General features: G+C 34.0%; 1 protein-coding gene across 14 annotated transcripts in view; it reads left to right on the forward strand.

Annotated features, from left to right (window-relative positions):
- Positions 1-20,609, forward strand: part of LOC123706868 (voltage-dependent L-type calcium channel subunit beta-2) — a 149,828-nt gene that overhangs the window by 89,460 nt on the left and 39,759 nt on the right. For 12 of the 14 annotated variants that reach the window (XR_006753440.1, XR_006753441.1, XR_006753442.1 and 9 more), the window contains one exon: positions 6,705-6,740. The exons of the other annotated variants lie outside the window; for them this stretch is intronic. Coding sequence is in view for 9 of the 12 variants with exons in the window: in XM_045656420.1 (XP_045512376.1) it covers positions 6,705-6,740 (36 nt within the window). In the remaining 3 variants the exon portion in view is untranslated. The remainder of the gene's footprint in view (positions 1-6,704; positions 6,741-20,609) is intronic. 14 annotated transcript variants of the gene reach the window in all.

Raw genomic sequence — 20,609 nt, forward strand, 5'->3', positions numbered from 1 at the left:
TTTCTATTTATCCATTTTTATTGTTTACTTTAAGCGCAGGATTGAATGCATCAATCACAGCACAATGCTTCGCGGGTTTAAGTGAACATTTGCGGGATATTCTTGCCATATTGATTATAACTGCTGTTTGAAAGCTGATAAATGGATTTCAGTAGGTCTAACAATTCGATTCGTGTTACCTTTTTGACATTATTCCGGTGGTGGACATAATTATAGGGACAATTACTTTGTTAAGGGTTCACATCGTTGTTTATTGTAAGTTGTGGGTGTTGGATATGGTTAATACATTTTTTTTTATTATCCTTATTACTATTGTTAGCGGTAGTTGATTTAGTTCTTAGGGTAGGAAATTAAACACTTCAATGATGACTTAATTCACTATAATTTACTTCACTGATTTTACGTGAACTGTATAACTTCAAACTTGTACGAAGAAAAGGCCCGTGCGCATGTGTCACAACCTCTTTTATAATCACAACTCCCTCCTCCGACTCGACCATCCCACTTCGGGAAGATGGTCGAGTCAATTCGTAACAACTCGTAAACAACCGAACGAGTCAAATGAATAACTATTGCACATGCGCACTTGTAGCAAGATTCTTAAGAATATGTTTCATAAAAATGTTTAGAATTTAATTAAATTAATATTAGAAGCTAGCACTATGTAGGTTAAGATTAGTGTTAGTGTATTAGCTTTAGCGATTCTTGAGGACGAAGGTTCCATCCATGGCTGTGAAAAGGACTTTCTTTGGACATTTAACATTCGCTCGTACGACGAAGGAAAATATCTTAAGGCAACCAGCTCGCTTTATACTCGTGAACGGGTGCTACTTGTGGTGACTAGTCATACTTGAATTCGTGTATGCCGTGATGTTAGTTACATTTGACTATGTATTTGCGTGTTGTTCCCACGAGAATGTAAGTGCTGCTCCTATTTCACCATGCCTCCTGCTGATGTCATGTGGATCATGGTGTAATGGTTGCAGCTCCTTAGAAACGTTATTTAATTTTTTTTAAAGACTTGGTTATTAAAAAGAGTGGCGGATGATTTTTGACTTTCACTTTGACTTTAGACCCTAAGAGTTGGCGTGTGTTAGGCTGATCCTACCTAGGCTACCTACGTGCTTAGATTGTCGTGTCGTCGTACATAGACAGAATCTGAGGCACAGAACTAAAAAGTTTGTTGTGCAACTGATGTAAAAAGTAGTAAAAAATTTGCTTTTGCACAGTCTCTATAGTAATGAACCCCGAAGTATATGTTCTTTAAATTAGACGATGCTATGAACTGATAGATTTATATATAATATGTATTATTAATCTGTCATTTGTTACTGAATGAACTGTCCTTATATAGTTGATGAAGTATGCAAAAACGACCTTACTTTATCAAAATTTATCCTTTTAGGATATTAAGTAAAAATAATATAAAAATTGTGCTAAATCTGCACATGTCGAGCGACAGGTGCATGCGCTCGCGCCGAAAAACATCCTTTTTATTCGCAATTCAACAAGAATCGCTTTTATTGTGTTAATTTATATTTTCATCTAGCGTTTTCATGGTTAATCGCTTGATAACCTGGGTGTGATTCCCGAAGAATTTGTCTAGAGCTGGCAGGCACGTCTGCTTCCTATATACTAATAATATAATATACAACGCATATCCGCTGTTTGTTTTTTATTGGACAAAACGAGCATACGGTACGCCCAAAAAGGACAGTCATCGTAGCCCAAAGACACCCATGTGGTGCGTTCATATCTCTTTCACCCAAAAATCATCCAAAGACACACCAAGTCCAAAAGTGGTACTCTGTTTGCCACTAAAATTATATATACCTAATCAAATTTCATTGTTTATAGAGAAAACAGAAAAATCAGACTCATTTAGTTTTTAGAAGCGGTTTAACCTTTAGAATTAAGCGAGATAAACACTATAAAACTCTTAATTGGTGTAAGTTTGAAAAGGGTTGCCAGTTGCAAAGAATTCCAATTAAAAATCCGTAAATAGTTTTGTAATTGTGAAGTAAATCGGGGCTAAATGAAGCCTGATCTAATTAAACTTGGTGACACCGTTAGGTGACCTACTTGCCTCATCGTCATTCATTTCAAGCAAAATATTCACTATTAACATACTTATGTTACTGAGGGATTTAACATTGTTACGGTGAAAGAATTTTGGAAATCTGTCTAGTATTTTTTACATTCATTTATATATTTCAAATTAGAAATATACAAATCTTTCCTAAACTTTGTTTATATCTTCACTCTCTGGGATTTGAGAACTATCAGTACATGTAAATTTTGAAGCATTTATTTAATTGACGTTCATAAGTGTAGGTACATTGACCTACTTTAATGAATAAGTGATTTTGAATTTGGAATTTGACATTTCATACCTTTTTCCCGAAGAGAGCAGAGAATACGGATTCACATCCGTTTCTGACATACCTCTCTCGTGTGGGTACTTTTAACTTGTCCCTTATATAGTATGTTCTGATGATAGGACACTGTATTTGTATTCAGTAACTAGATGTTTTTTTTTACTTGCCGTCTCCAACAGCAACGAATAAATCTATATAAATACATATGAATCGCAGAATATGTTCCCAAGCGCAAAACTTGAAGACGGCTGGATCAATTAAAGTATTTTTTTTAAGTTCATTCATGTTTTTGAAATAAAACAAAGTTTATCCCGTCTCTATAGGGTAGCATAACAAAAGTCAACATATGCCTGACCTGACTATTTATTGTTTTTAATGAAAAGTCTGAACCTTTTATGGATTAATTATTATAAATGTAAATATTGGCAGGTATATACCTAGTATTGTCTTTTGTTAAAATAGCTTTTACACATTAAGAAAAACACTTTTTGAACGGATTAAAGCTATGTATTATTATTAAAACTTATAGTTATTTACATAATACATAGCTTTAATCCGTTCAAAAAGTGTTTTTCTTAATGTATATACCTAATCTCGTTTTGTTTGCCGGCTTGACCGATTTTTATGATTTTTTTTCTGAGAAAACTTTTCTTTATACTAAGTGATGAACTCAGACTCCAGATTATATTGGAAGCCCAACATTTGTTAATTTAATATCATTAGCTGTAATAATTAAGAATTAAAACTTGTATTATAACAATTTAAAATGCAAGGTAAAGGAACTTCTTCATTTGTCTTTAACCTTCCGTGTAACGTTGTTTAGCTTATAAGCATCCAAACACAAACGCCACTTAAAATCAATATTTTTATGGCATTAATACAATAATTATAGAACACTTTAATTTTAGCCCATCTTTCTCCATTTTAATAGCTATAGTACTGCTATAATATTCATACAATCTTTTGCCGACAGCTAGCGTTTTTGTAAGTTTTTTTTTATCTATTTATAAAGAATAATATACCCAATGTTATCTAAACAATTGCTCCATCTGTTAACATTAAACAATTTGAATTAGAACCTTATTTCTTGCAGACGAACATTGAAAACTAAATTAAATAAATATTTCGCAAATCGCGTTATGATTCAGCCGGTTTTTTGCCGTAATTGTACGATTACTCATTTACATACGGTCATTATCGTATCAAACGTACAGCATAATTGGGTTTTGAGCAATTTCGATACAAGGTCTATTATCACAAACGGGGATTAGCGCATTGTCTCATATTTTAAACATGAACTCATACAGAGATCGTTCAGTGTGAATATTACCTAATGTAGCACCTGTCCTTGTACACATTGTTGTCTGAGGTGATTTTTGGCTTAAGGCAAATAGTGTTTGTCTGTTTTGTCGATATCGATAATTCGTTTATCATACTTCAAATGGATGAGATTCTATTCATTGAAATTTCAGTTAACATAGAAATCTTTTTGTTTAAAGAAAACTTTGCGAGAAGGGTGATTATATAAATGTATTCCGGAAGGAAATATTCGAGGTAACTCTTTAAATTAGATTTGCAGTTTTTAAAATTTAGATTCACACAGTTTTGTGACATACAAATGGTGTTTTATATATTTAAGAACAGATTTTTATAGATATTTATTAATCACCAAAGCTTACATAGCTTAGCATACATAGATAACTTAATGTAAGTTTGCGACATCAGCACTGCGTTTATTAAAATAATCCTAAGTAATTCAAAATTATCAATAAACTGTTCAATAACATACGTTAATAATAACAAAAACCTTCTATATTAGATACTTTACGTTTATATTTCTATCATTAATTCCTAGATGTGACATTTTTGGCAAAGGCCTCTTCCAAATCCCGGCATTTCTGTCAGCACTGTGCCAGTCTTTGCCATGTACCTGCTGTTTCCTTAATTAAATATATTATATATTCCATTCAACTTCTTAATTGTCTTCTTCATTTGCGATTATTCTTCCTTGACACAATAAACGCATAAAAAGGAAAAGAAGTTGTACTGCCGCCTCCTAAATAAAATAAAACATATGAAATTTATTCCCAACACACAAATATACAGCATTACAAATTATAACTGTCCCTCGCTCAACGAATAGGTATCGAAATACAGCGAGAAATTCTGCCAGCGTTAAAAGTATACTGCCGCAGGGACCAAACTTTTTAAATTTGTCTTAATTTTTAATTATTATTACTGTGTAGAATAAATTAAAACGAAATCAGAAATGGTTTTACATATATTTTATCGACATACCCACAAGCCTAGTCTCAAAGCTGGTCATTTTAGTGAACAATGCACGCGAATCCGAGCAAGTGAGACAGATAGGGGATAGGGTGCGCAAGGGCAGCCTCGTGCCCTTCCCCGGTCACCTTGTGCAGGTACATGCGTCTATTGTTCAAACGTACTACATACAAATCCAAACCCTAATCCCTGGAAATAAAATCGCTTTTTCTATTGTGTGATTATTTTAAGATCCAATTGCATTATAGTTCACCATGACAGCATAATTTAAGAAAGGCAGATTTGGCGCATGCGATTTATCTTTTTTTGTCGAGCGCTTTTCTGTAATCAACGTTTGTAACGCGATAGAAGAACATGTTTTGTTTATGTACAAGGAAATGTTTTTATCAAATTAGCGATTTATTTACGCACCTCCAATTGCTATGGTCCTGATGTATCTCGCTTCATCCACATGACATTCTCCATACATCCTCGTCGGTTGTGGGTAATTTTAATTGGCCCTTCTTTAATACGTCCTATTATTATCGCGCCTTTATGGCTTGGCAGAGACCACGCACCTCCAATTGCTATGGTCCTGATGTCTCTCGCTTCATCCACATGACATTCTCCATACATCCTCGTCGGTTGTGGGTAATTTTAATTGGCCCTTCTTTAATACTTCCTATTATTATCACGCCTTTATGGCTTGGCAGAGACCACGCACCTCCAATTGCTATGGTCCTGATGTCTCTCGCTTTATCCACATGACATTCTCCATGCATCCTCGTCGTCCTATTATCCTCCATCCTTTAGGACGTCCTATTATCATCACGCCTTTATGTCGCAACCAACGGTAGCAACTCCACTTGCTACTGTCATAACATACCTCTTTCTCATAATCGTGACATTAACCATGCATGATCATCGGTATGGGTAGTTTTAGCTTGTTCCTTCCCTAGTACCTCCTAGATTTAAGGATAAGCCAGCTATCACGGATACGGTTCATACGGTATATGAATGAAACGCATTTATTACTCGACTTTTCGAGAGCTTAGGTAAATTAGAAAACAAATCTTTTATTAATTTTCCCATTAAGGATATAAGTTTAAAACTGCTAAAATGTATATAATATACCGTATTATTTATCATGTCATCCCTAAGGTTTCCTTTGAGACACTCATAACATTCCTTTTTAAGCTAAGTTGATACATCAAACTTCAGATATGCCAATAAAATCATTTGTAAGATATATCAGAATTAAGACTTTTACGCAAGTATTTTCCTGTTGCTTCGCGCGATACCTGGAATTTTCACATGACCATGACTCACCCAGCAATGTGACTGAAAGCATGTACACGGTCTCCGTTGCCTAACCAGTTTTTAGCGAAACGATCTTAAATGGCCTATGTTTATATTACGGAAGAACATTGTGTGTTCGTTGCAGTGTATACGTGAATTAAACCTAACTTATATTAAGAGAGTGTTGGCCCAGTGGATTCAGTGACTCTGTGACTCTCTGTGACTCGGATTTATTAATTTTTACTTATATTAAAGATTATATCGTTACGAACTTAGTGACCTTGCTTCATTATGTAATTTAAAATCCAAGTCCAGTTTATAAAATAATTTAGTTACACCTATGTTTGTTTGTTTTGTCAAATCTCTTGTCAAGTCTCAATTTTGTCAAATAATAATTAAATCAGTGTTTGTACCTTATACTATCGTATTTATGAACTTATTTATATTCGTTGTTATATCAATATAAATAGCCTTCATTCAGACACAAGATATCTACAAAATAATAATCTTAACAACCAAATCTGCTAAGTCTCCTCCGTTCCATTCCTCTGTTTTAACCGTTTGTCTCTTTCTAACCCATTAAAAAAAACCCGAAGGCAGCTTACATATAAATACATTTAAATAATTAACAATCTGATCTGATCTGATAAAACACATCAATATACAATCTTGTCTATTGCGTACTTAAAATTGGCATTTCAAAATACTAGCGATTACTAATGTAAAAAAAATTAAGCAGGTGTTTCTGTCTTTGTTTCACAGGAATCCTCGCCCACATTGACGCTTTTATCTTCCAAGGTAAGTAAGAAAAAAAATCGCGATTTAAAATTATGAAAAATTGCCAATTTGAGCTATTCAATCACCAATTATGAAAACTCTTTCTTCTAAATAAAAGACAGAAAAAGAACGAAAGAAGAAGACAGTATGAGTCATTTTGTATCTTTAAAAACCCCTACTCATTAATTGTCTTGTCTTTTTAGATATAAATGAACACGTTAAAACAGTGTTAAATATTTAGATTTTTAAGAGAGATGTTTGTTTTAGTTCAAACTGGCAATATAATACGAAACATCAACCCCTCATTGGCATGTATTCATTGCTTCTCCTGTGAAACAAAGGCTACTTTTGTGTTTAAAATTTCAAATTATATTTAAAATACTAAGCTTATGAGACGTTTTAGTTAGGCGTATATAATAAGAACGTTTTCCAGGCAACAATAAACTTAATACACAAAATTTATTTCATGAGAATTTAAATAAAACCAATAACTAAACTTAAAATAAAGACTAAAAAAAACACTTTAAAAAGTTTGAACGGTTAATGCAGCATTTCCTCGCTGTCTTCTTATCTTACTCTTGACAGAGCGGTCGTGATCGCTATGTAGTATTAAAAGGGGCCTGTGATCGTTGCCTATTAGAGGTCATCCTGCTGCACTCATTGAGTGTACCTCCTACTTGATCTGGTCAGTCCAACGCGTAGGTACGAAGTTCCTCGCTGTAGTGCATACCAAATAGCACCAGCTCGAGTCACAGGTACTGTCTAGGTGCCAGCATACATCTTTGATTAGCCGCAGGACACTTGACCGTATGACCCAAGTATACAAAAACTTGATACGTACTTAATATATCTGCACGATGCATTAAATGTAGTTTCTTTATCTTTAAATAAACAAATTCATAGAATTACGCCTTGGTATGACGCGAATTTTATCAAACAAAACTGATGGCAACACTATATCACAGTGACCGAGCCACTTTCTAAGGCTTCATTTAAATAATTAGGCTTAAAATATTTTAGGGAGAGGCATTTGAGAAGTTGGTTTTGCATATGTATGCGTAATTATTTTTTATGTATGTGTTTGTGATCTAAGACTTTAATAATCTAGCTTAGTTCATACGAAAGATTATATTTTGCCGTAACGATAACGTATACGACAACCTTTATAAAAAACATTTTTTGTAACTATGAACACTGATTTGGAATAAACAAAAGTTTTAATATAAGTTCTTTATAAATATTTATTTAATAATGAAACAAATAATAAAAATATTTTTATTCATTATAATGTGTAAGATTTGGGAACCCTTTCAAGTAAAAAATGCGTGTGTTACATAACAAACTTAATAGTGAATTCCAAAACATATGTATTAATTTTTCATTATATATTATATCTAAAAATGTTCATTATTTACATGAGTATCGATAAAAATTAAAAAAATTTAGTACATACGATAATATTACAGATGTTTACCGACTAAAAGACGTAACGACAAATGTCAAACGCACAATTCGGGCTCGAATAATTAATTTTAATTAAACAGGTCGGTAAGGCTCTGCCGCTGCGCGTGGGTGGTGTCTTATGGCACCACTGATATATTGCACTGAGATTTAATTAGATAGAATAATTGTTTTATTATTTCTAACGGTTCGACTAGTTGATTAGCGTTAATGAGAATCCGTTACATTCGTTATATTTCTTAATGTCTACTAATGTGATCAATAATACATATAGAAAAGGTTTCATACTTTTATTTACAGTTACGGGAATAATGTTATGTATACGTAAGGAGTGTTCAGAGTTCGTAATCCTATCCCCAGCTTTGCACCAATGGACTTTCCTTCTATGTGCGTGATTAGCATTCGGTCGAACGGTGAAGGAAAACATTGTGAGGAACCCGGGTTCCCTTAAACCCAAAAGTCGACGGCGTGTGTCAGACACAAGAGGCTGAGCCTATAAGATTGACAAATGATTATGAAACAGCCAGGATTTGGCCGCGCAACATCACTATGTGGACCCGGCTGCCCACTGAAGTATTTCCGAACCAATTCGACTTAGGGTCCTTCAAGAAAAGAGCGTACCAATTCTTGAAAGGCCGGCAACGCACTTGCGAGCCTTCTGGCAATGTGAGTGTTTATGTATAACTTAACATCAGGTGAGCCTCCTGCCCGCTTGGTGTCATATTAGCAACATAATAAAAATTAATATAATGTATTGATTTGAATATAATAACTCCATTAAAGAACTTCCTGTACAGTGCTAGTACTCCGTAACCGTTTTGTATGCAATTTAAAATAAAGGAAATTCCCAACCTAAGAATCGCGCGGTACAACATTAAAGTTGGTTAATGGAGTTACAAAGTCCATATGGTGTTCAAACCTCCCTATAAATGATCTCACTTAAATAAATTAAAAACCCCAAATTTCCAGTACATTTGATATGACTCATTACGTACACAACGTTACTGGTCTGTGACTCTTAACATAAGCTATGTATATCTTTATCTCTATATTACAAATAATAATTATTATTGTTTTATATATAAGAGGTTTATAAATACATTTGATTGTTTAAATTAAATGTAGGCGTGTTGCAAGTATTTTAAAAAATTAAGCAAACACGTTATGACAACTTGTTCTTTTTAAAAATAACACACAATTAGGCAAATCTATCTTTAAATTATTCAAAAACTTTGATAAAATTTATTTACTACCAACACACAAATATACATACGTAATTTACAATATACCAGCATAGTAATGATAATAATTAAAAAATTACCAATGGAGAATTAAAACAAATTTAAAAAGTTTGGTCCCTGTGGTACCAGTGTACCTTTTCCAGCATTTCCTCGCTGTATTGTGATACTTATTCCTTAAGCGAAGAAGCACCAGCTCTGGAGTCGCTGGAACTTTCTACCAGGCGCCAACTTAAAGTTGTAGTGCAGTTCAACTCCACGGCCCAGTCTCTACTGAACCGTTTATTAACTTTGATTATATTTTTCTTCGCCTAAGACATGGCAGGGCGTTTTTCTGATAAATCTGAATTAAAGTTGACTTGTGGTAGAACGATATCGCATCAGTTTCGTTCTCCGTTGTGCCTGACACACGTACATTATGGTGTTGGATCTTCCTAAGTCCTCTTTTCTTGTGGTGCTCCTACTATGGATAGGCTAGCATGTCAATTGCGTATTCGGAAATAAAATTTGTACACAAGTAAATGCCAGCCTTATAATTTTTTATTAAAAACATTTATTCTTTCATAGCTTATTGCGCAAACAAAGTCCGAAGAGCTAATTTATAAAATTTTATCGTTTTATTGATCGCGTCATTATCTGTCAAATGTATAAAATTAAAAACAAAGTATGTTACGACACTCGCACAACCGGTAATGAGAAGACGAGTAATGTCTTCGACGGTTTGACCTTACCCAGATTTTGACAGATTCATTTAAACAGTTGGAATGTAATGGGTAATCGCATGTGTATTAAGTTGTAGAAATATAGAGTATTATATATAGTACTAAGCGGAACCTGTGTAAGCGAGCAGTGTTGGCCTAGTGGCTTCAGCGTGCGACTCTCATCCCTAAGGTCGTAGGTTCGATCTCTGGCTGTGCACCAATGGATTTTCTTTCTATGTGCGCATCTAACATTCGCTCGAACGGTGAAGGAAAACATCGTTAGGAAACCGGCTTGCCTTAGACCCAAAAAGTCGACGGTATGTGAGAGGCACAGAACTCTGATCACCTACTTGCCTATTCAATTCATACACGATCATGAATCAGATACAGAAATCTGAGGCCCAGACCTAAAAAGGTTGTAGCGCTATTGATTATTATTATTATTATTAAGCGTAACTATAACTGTGTTGGCCAAGTGGTTTCAGCGTGCGACTCTCATCCCTGAACTTACATTAGCACCAATAGGCTCTTTTTCTATGTGTGCATTAAACATTCGCTCGAACGGTGAAGGAAAATATTATGAGGAAACCGGCTTGACTTAGACCTAAAAAGTCGACGGCATGTATCAGGCACAAGAGGCTGGTCACCGCCTATTAGATTGACCAATGGTACATAGAACAGATACAGCAATCTGAGGTCCAGAACTATAAAGGTTGTAGCGTCACTTTTGATATAGTAACTTATCAATGACATAGTTTTTACATAAAAAAAATCTATCCTTCAATAAAAACTTTAACAGTTCTTAAATGGATTTAAATGGATCAGTTTTTCAGAGGGTTCAGTTCAGAAAAATATTTTGTATTAGCTGATTAGGAGCAGTTGTCTGCAGTGAGACTATGGAATTCATCCCTTTCTTATTCGCTAAGCATGAGAGAATGATCTCTATCTTCCTTTAAATCTCTACTGTACAAGCCTTACACATCGTATCACTAACTTTCGTACTAACTAATCTAAAATTATCGTGATTCATGTGTCCTTTTTATTATTGTTAACATATGTCTTAAATTGCTTTGCTTTGTTCCATTTGTGTTGGCTAAATAACTTTATGCCTTTTGTAATTTTTGACTTGTTGCACTTACCTTATTTAATTAAAAAATAATTCTCACAGAAAGGTCCCCCCCCTCCAGCTTTTTCCAAAAATTCTTTATCCATGTTTTCTTTCTCCATTACTGCTAATATTTCTCTTCTCCTTTTAAATAAAAATCAAGGGTCATAGACCTACTCAAGCTCTCATGTGTTTAATCCCCATTCTCTCCATTAATGAGAGAACCTTATCATTGAACCACAATTATCTTGGTGCCTATACAGCCTGGAAGTGTATTTGATCATAAGTTTCGACGACAATTATTATGAACCGTTCTTATATCATGATAATTCATATGACATTTGCATGCCTATTTTTATATGGCTGATTGTGCGGATCTTTATTATTAATCAATCTGAACGTACCACTTTTTTTGTAACTGTACACATTTTATTTGCTAAAATATGGTACAAAAATGTTTTGGTGGTACAATCTAAAATTCGCATATTCTGCCACAAGTAATGGCGTGTAAATTTGTCTGAAAAGGTAGAATATAAGTTACAATTACACTGTATTATTATTATTAAAAACCATTGTTGTTTCTATAAAATTTAGGTTTCGTGTATATCAATACAATTACTCCACGATTCAATTTTAAATTAGCGTTTGTTTCTCAGCGTTTTTTTTAAAATTCAAACTGTCATGTACAGTCTGCATATATAAATTCCGATAGTTCTGCCGTTATATGAGATACCACCGCAATGAGATTAGAAGTATTATTTTCTGTGTGTCGTCTGTGTCCCGTTATTTAGTTATTTATTGTCTGTGGGTAACCTTTACTATCGTTTTATGTGCGTTTTTACACAATTCCACATGTCAACTAAATTATGTATACTTAAAATATTTTATTGCAAGGCGTGGAAAATAAATTTCAAATTGGAAAATATTTTTATAACTTTCGTTAATTTATTTGTAAGTACAGCTACACTATATATTAGACAATATACAAAGCCAAAACAGATTACATTTATAACGAAATATATGAAACACAAAACAAAAGAACATTAATAGATAAAAAATTAAACTGAAATTAAATATGAAACAAACGACAACTTAATATTTTAAAAAAATGTGTGCGTTTAAACATTAATAGTGTACACACGTAAGAAGTGAAACTTCTTTATGACCTTATTTTTCAATAAATGATCTACTAAAGTTGGATATAACTTGGTTAAATAAGATAAAGTTTAACAAAAAACTTTTATTATCATAGACATGAATACAAATAATACAATTATTTCATTTTACATTATTACTACTAAGACTATTACAGAATTTCATTAATTGTACTAGAACTATTACGATCATTGTTATCGTTATTATATATTTTTGTTATTAATGGCCGCGTTTTGGAAAAATGTGACGGTAATTTTTTTACAAAGCCGATAAAGAAGTTTAATTTCAAAATAATTTTACAACTGCTAAATAGAGTCAAAGTCCTCCAGCTTCCTAAAATATTTCCACACGCCCTCTTTTATAAAGTGAAAATTGTATACTTAAAGCCGCACATAATTCGTTTTCGTACGAGACACATGGAAAATATTTTCATCAGGTTTATGACCATATATATTTGTACAATTATATTTTACGTTACACCCACGACACGTGGACCTCGAGTCGCTCCAAGCGCTCTCCTACTCCTCTCATGACTACTGCTACTCTCTTGCTACGGGTAAGCTATACCCAATTTTAATTAAGGTTGGCGGAAGAATGTTATACTCCCAAACTTAGTTACTGGTTACATATTGGTACACCAAAGGTGGTGGTACACCAATACAATAAAGCATAATTTCAGTTTCAATACTAATCTACTAATCTTGAATAAAACACTCAAAATTTGTGGCATCCTTTATTTTCTTCTTCTGGTGCAATTTAATAGCTAAAGGTTGACTGTCAACAACTTTAATTGCCGAGTATCTTGCGCTTGTCTAAAAGGGTCCTCGGCGGTTGTGATTCTGGGCCTTCTTCCTTCTACCAGCCTCTTACTACTTCTACCCATCATTATAAGTTGCAAAAGCTCGTAACGCTGATGACGCAAAACGTGTCGGAGATCCGCGACTTTTGCTATTTTAACAGTCGGCATAAACTTTTGTGTCATCCAGCTGATGCGAAGTTTGCCACCACATCTCAGAAGCTTCGAGGTGTCTTCTTTAATAGTTCCTGTCTCACAGCTGTATAGTGCTTTATTATCTAACTACACTGTAGTGTGTAAGAAAGAGATAAACAATGTTTGTCGTCAGTTTTCTTTCATTCTAAAATAATAAATAAATTTCGTAAAGTTAAAAACATACAGCCTACATGACTCATACTTCCATGAATTCCGCATTATTCATTAAATGTACTAGATATAATTATTTTGAAAGAGTAATTATAATGACTCAGATGTCTGAAGCGGCTTTACGCCGGATGCGCGGTGACTCTCGCGCATGCCATGCTATAGATCTAAGAAAATATAGACATGAATATATATTTTTAATTTGACCCAAATTTTACATCAATTAGACTTTACTTGTACGTAGCTGTACCGAATTTTCATGGTCTACTTAAATCACACAACAGATTTTTTTATTACTTAGTTAAATGTATTTACGTAAATGTTTGAACCTTTTTTGTATATGTCGCAACCAAGTAGATATATTAGCCGTTTAAATATCTTTCCGGCCGTTAGTTAAACGACGCAGTTTAGCTAAAAGTCTAGGCTGTTAATTGAACGGCTAATTAAGCTAGTTGACAGGGACATACATATCATGTATAACATCTGTGGATGTATATTTTGTATATAATTGTTAAATATAATTTAAGCTATAGGAGTACGAAATATATGAATAAATAAAGGTGCGTAATGCGTTAAAGAATTTTTTATGTGTAGCACTGCACCTAAAAAAACTAAGGGCAATATTTAGAAAAGAGGCATCTTTTTCAATAACTTAAAATTGACAAATCCAGGTTAATCGGTCGATGGTAAAAATTATAACTTCGTAACATTTGGGCGGGGCGAGTATTGAGAGTTGCACTGGAAAAGACACGCTTCAAGAGACAGCCAACCTCAAGAAGACTTCAAAAGAAGTATAAGTCTTAAGTCTCGTTTCTGAATCTCACCCTTAACCAGTTAATTAGGTGCTCAAAAACAATACATGATTAATATGATTTTTGACATGAATACGTCTTTAGATTTGCTATATGGGGGTAAACCAAACAAAACCTAATGATTATAATGGGGGGGAATCAATTTGGCGTTGTAGCTTCGAGTTCTTCCTCTACCTTCAAAATTAAATTATAACACTGGATAGCTAATGGACCAAAGAATTTATTACGATAAGAGAGAAGAATGACGCATAGCTTTGGTTGTAGGGGGTAGCGCCGCCGTTTTGAGGTTATTTTGCTGCGGATCTTTAACTTTTGGCTCGGGCCTAAGCTACGGGCTTCGTTTAAGTTTTAATTATGATGCGCTCGTCAAAATCTATCGATTGTAACACGTTACATTAACGTATTCACGTACAACATAAGTAACATAAATGGCTTATAATATTTTTTGTTTTGCCAATAAATTAGTTACAATAAATCTTTTGATACTCATTAACAGCAAGATATATTTATTTACAACATACAAATATATAGTATTTACAATATTGCTAACCTACATAGTAATACAAAAATAATAACAAATTAATAAAAATAAAGTTTGGTCCCTGCGGCAGTGTAAATTTAAGAACATTTAGGTTTGAAGAAACTCGACGAAATATTATTCAAAATAAAAATGTGTTCAAATAAATTAATTTTCACTTTACCAGGCATGTTTTATCTTCAACATTTGGCTTAGCAATCGCGAACATAATCGTAAAGTTTTACAATAATTCCTATTATAATTAAAATTCTTGTCTATTATCATTTTGTCTACATTTAGTTGAAGCAAGTCACAGTCAAGTAGTGTCTCCGATATAGAAATAGCCGAAGCACTAAGATGAAGGGGGAGAGGGGGGGAAGGGCATTGCACGCTTCCGTCGCGGCACGTGGATGCACTCTGGCAATTGATAAACTCCAATATGTCCTGTCCATTAGCGATTTCACCAATATCTTCAGTATTATTTCAGGGTTTTACTCTCATTAAAAAGGAGCAGTCACCAACATGAGAACAAAAATATTTAATACATGAAAGTCAAATATTATATCACGCTACCATGGTACGCGGTTCTGGGATTAGAGTCCAAAAAATCCGCTTAATTTAATACATTTAATTTATTGGTAATATTTCAAAAATAGGAGTAAGACGTTTTGTTATTTAATACCATTTAGTAATTTTCATGTAGGTTATTGAACCTACAAAACAATTGTGTTTTGAAGGAGTTTATGAACTGATTCGAATTAAGTGACAATATTGACAATGTACACATCATTGGGAACGAGTTAAAATATCAACAATACGTTCTAAATTATAAACTGTCTTCGGGGATGGCTTAAAAAGTTACTGCAAAACTTTTATAATTTAACAGCTAAATGTAATTCTGAACTAAATAAAGACAATTAAATTATGAGACTTCAACTAAAATGTTTCTCTAAAAATATGTTGTATTCTGTATTTATTTCAGTTCAAAAATACTTAATTTCTCAAAGAATAACATTCACTTAGTGACAAAATTTACGCTAGATTAGTGGTACACATCTTGCTACCAAATTATTAGAAAATAAGCTATGTAAACTAAAACATAATTAGGTCCTCTGCCAATAATCAAATAAATATGGGATTTCGTGTTAAATTAATTCGATAATATAAAGAAACAAAAATAAGAATAGGTTATAGTTTATTACAACAGTGCAAGCAGATCGGATCGATTGTTTGAATATTCCTAATTCACTAATTTATAATGTATATTTAAAAAAAAACTACAACCGTTTTAGGTCTGGGACTCAGATTTCTGATTCTGTTTCATAATCATTTGTCAATCAGCAAGTAGGTGAACGGCCTCCTAACACACGCCGTCGACTTTTTGGGTCTAAGGCAAGACGGTTTCCGCGCGATGTTCACCGTTCGAGCGAATATTAAATGCACTGATAGACAGAGTCCTTTGGTACACAGCCAGCGATCGTACCTACGACTCCTGAGATGTCGCACACCTAACGCCACTAGTGTAAAACTGTTTTATGCGTAAACTAAATGGGTATACAAAATATGATTAAACCTATTTTAACAGAGTAGTAGTTACTTGCCAATTCTTCCACGCGAAACTACCTTCTACTAGAATCATCTTTATAATTTATTTAACGTTCAAAAGTGTTATTTTAGGTGTAATTGGAATGAATGATTTGACTTTTGAGACTTTAATGTACGACTCGTTCGTGTATTGTAATATAAACTCTATAAGAAATTATATAAGCAAGTTTGTAATCTCAATAAATAGTTGATATCTGAGTACGTGGATAGCGGGGCATATTTCACCGTGTGGCAATGGTGTCGCCAACGAAAATAATACTAAATGAGTGTGGGTGGGATGCACTTGCAGACACGATTCCTAATTAACGGAGGTGGCATCACGCCTTCGTGAACAAGATTACAATTCTTACTTTTCGTCGGGTTGGTCAATATGTGTGTTAATGATATTACTACAAACATATTTGATACGCACCCTGAATCTCACTCGTGAGACCTGATAATTCAATAATAATAAAGGGTTGTGTTTGGTTTAATTTTAATATAAATAAGTTTTCTATTGTATTAGTATTAATTCTATTGTAGTTTATTAATTTATTAAGTTACTGTAAGAATATGGAGATAAATCAATATTTGATACGTATAAATATCGCAAGACAGACAATACAGCATTAAAGGTACATGGGGATCAAATTAAATTTGTTTTTATTTTCTATTTATCAATTTTTGTTTGGTTTAACTGTTCAACACGGGCCTAAGCCAATTGAACATTTGCGTGTTATTCTTGCCATATATAATATAACTCCCTTTTAAAGGATTAAGATATTACTAGTATGTAGGTTAAGATAATTTTGTTAGTTATTGATATTATATATGATAAGATGTTAGAGGTAGCTTTGCTTTTGAATGGTAAGTATGTCTCCTATATGTCAGAAATCTTAACTATGTCATGTTCATTTTTTATTTGTTATAACACTTCGTTGCATTACAATATAAATCTTTAACAAAATTAAATGAAAAGGACGACAACTGGCGGCCTTGCTCTCGAGCGATCACTTTCAGGCAACCGCTGTAAGAAGAGAAAAAATATGTATTAAATTAGTTAAGGTAGGCAAGGAGTGCAGAAATACATATAACACATAGTTATTGAGACAAAACTAAACAGGAACAAAAAAAACAATGCTAAAAAAAGGATACTAAAAAAAAGTATTTATCTGTAGAAACATACATTAACACAATTTATATATGTATTATAACTTTGATTATTTTGTTTAAATTGGTATGGTGGAGTGTCCATGGGTGGCGGTGTAACTTAACATCAGGTGCGCGTGAATGATTACCCCCTGCCAATTACTGGTATAGCAGACGGAAACCTGTCTGCTTCTTCTTTGTAGTATTCATTGCTGAAGGTCATGCTTGTCTTGAAATGACGCATCACTACGTCGACTACATCTACACTGCTCTATATTCGCGTCTTAGGGGTGTTATATATCTGTGGGCAACGGGGACTATTGCCGACCACCTCAGCATTACCATTTTGTTTGTTCCAGTCCAGTTTGTTGAGACTATGTAGTTCTCTTCAGGAAATTTGGCCAAACTCAGCACCTGCTTAAAAGAGTCTGATAAGTTCACAAGAGATTTGTTTTTTCTTCTGCATACCATCGTATTCGTTACTTTTTGTTCATCTTTAAGCCAGATATTATGCTAAAAAGGTATATTTCTATCCGAAATCCAACCTTTTTTGATATTGTTTTAGCCAGTTTCTCTCTTGGTAAAGGTTTTACAATTAAATTCTCAATATCATAATACTATGGTATGCTGTTAGCTGTTATCTTTTAATACACAACAGATACCTCGTCCAAAAAAATGTTGCCCTACGTCTTCGTACTCCCCGAGCTTAGTTTTATGTCTCAGTGAAGTTTATCTCTAAGATTATTCACGAGTCCGTTGAACGATATATTTAAACACTTTTTACTCTATTTCTCTATTCTGGAATAACACGTATTGCGTATTTAATATATTTTTAGTGTAACGTTCGCCGTGGCGCCATGAAATGTCGCTAGACGTAATTTCACACGGGTATGAGGCAAATTTTTATTGATCTAATAGTGTGAGGAAGCGAATTTATACCTAATTTAAAAGTAAAGGCCTACAAGTACTTATTTATTACTAGTTAGGTATAGCGAAATTTTAAAAAAGTTAGCCGACAACCTTTTGATATCCATTAGATCTTTAAATCACAATACCCTTCACATACACTCAGGTCTCTCCGGCGGAGAGACGAAACAAATTATTAAGCTGCAGTAGTAAGCGGGAAATGGGAGCTCATGTTTCTGGCAGCGGTGATAATGGTCCGGAACGTAATCATAATCTCGCCCAGCAAGTATGCGCTTTCTGTTTCGTAAAATCAAATTTGATCAAAGGTCTACGACGATCTAGAGAGTTACTGTTAAATTCGGTAAGAAAAGAAGTTGTTTTAATTTATGTTTCAAAACGAACGTTCAAAATACAGAAATAGAACTGAATAATTCCATAGGGAAACAGCGAATGAGGTAGCATTTACCACTTCGACTCAGGGTCGTTCAAGAAGTGTACCGAAGTTTAAAAGCCCAGCAATGCAATGGCGAAAGTGTCCATAGGCTTGTCACTTAACATCTGATGTACCTCCGGCCCGCTTGGCCTCTATTCTAAAAAAAAATGTAAAATGTATTGCGTCACTTGACACCATGGCCTAGTGAGAAGATTGAAATGGACGAAATCATTCGAATTAGTGAATTACTGTGCTAAACATTAGCGAACAAAATAGTACACAAGACCAGAGCGTCCAGAATAGAGACTGTAAGACCAAGAAAGAGTTAAGGCGCCATGCCAACATTACTATTATGAAATTTCAAATGATTTAATTGTGATTTTTTTTAAATTAAATATGTGAAATGTCTGACCATGTTTATTACATCAGTGAGCAGTGACCCAGAGGCTTCAATATGCGACTCATCCTAGATGTTGTAGGTTCGATCCCAGGCTGTGTACCAATGGAATTTCTGTGTGTGTGCGCATTTAACTTTCGCTCGACCCTAAAAATCGATGGCGTGTGTCAGAACTGGCTGATAACAAATTATCATAAAACAGAAACAAAAATCTGAGGCCGTGACCTAAAAAGGTTGTAGCTTTGGACCTAAACTAGATTTTGTTTTTTGTTTAATTACTTCATTAGTTTTTTGAAGAACTATTGTTTACTAAATAAACAATTGACAATTCAAAAGTGATTTCAGAGATTCTTTGTATAAAGTTAACTGGTATATGACTTCATACAAACATCTTGAATTTTTGAATTACCACTTGAATTTACCACGGGGAGTATTCAGAAGAGTTGTTCGTTCTAATACCTGCAGCTGAGTTTTATTATGGGATGTCAAGGCAAAATACAAAATACCATCCGCATCACCTCGACGTCCGTCGTTCCACAACTGAGCGTTTTCTAAGGCAATTTTTGCCGCGCACCACCACTATGTGGAACCAGCTGCCCACTGAAGTATTTCCGAACCAATTCGACTTAGGGGCCTTCAAGAAAAGAGCTTACCAATTCTTGAAAGGCCGGCAACGCACTTGTCAACACTTGCCTCACTTTCAGGGCAAGATTAATAAAGCCTTCAAGAAGCCTTCTATTTATACAGGGGCATAGTTCGCGCTGTTTCCTAAATCTCATTCTTAAGGAAAATAAGGATATATGTACATACAATATTTCTCCTAATCAATAGCTTAACAGTTGGCACTTAGTGCGTGGCACAAGGGTCGCGATGTCGACACCTCGCGTGTTACACTTTAATTGCTCAACTTTTCCGCTTTTCGCCGTGCTCCGTTTACACGAGCTTACTCTGATCTAACAATAATGTCTATGCTCGAAATAGTTACTAAAATCAATAACGATAAAGCCTTCCAAGCTGTTCTTTAAACACAGAAATTAATAAATTGAAAAGAAAACAAGACAAATTCGTAAAGTTTGTTCCCTGTGGTATACCTATAATGCTGGCAGCACCAGTTGAGGTCACCGATAGTATCTAACAGGCGCCAACTTAAATCTTTAATTAGCGCCTGTGCACTTAAAAACAAAAGTTCGAGGAAAGATTCGCTGAGCTGTTTATTATTTTCCGTCAAAATTATTGTTGATTTTTTTATTTTCTTTCTTGTTAAATGAATTAG

This window comes from Pieris brassicae, chromosome 3 (assembly GCF_905147105.1).
Source record: "Pieris brassicae chromosome 3, ilPieBrab1.1, whole genome shotgun sequence".
In the NCBI taxonomy this organism is placed as follows: domain Eukaryota; kingdom Metazoa; phylum Arthropoda; class Insecta; order Lepidoptera; family Pieridae; genus Pieris; species Pieris brassicae.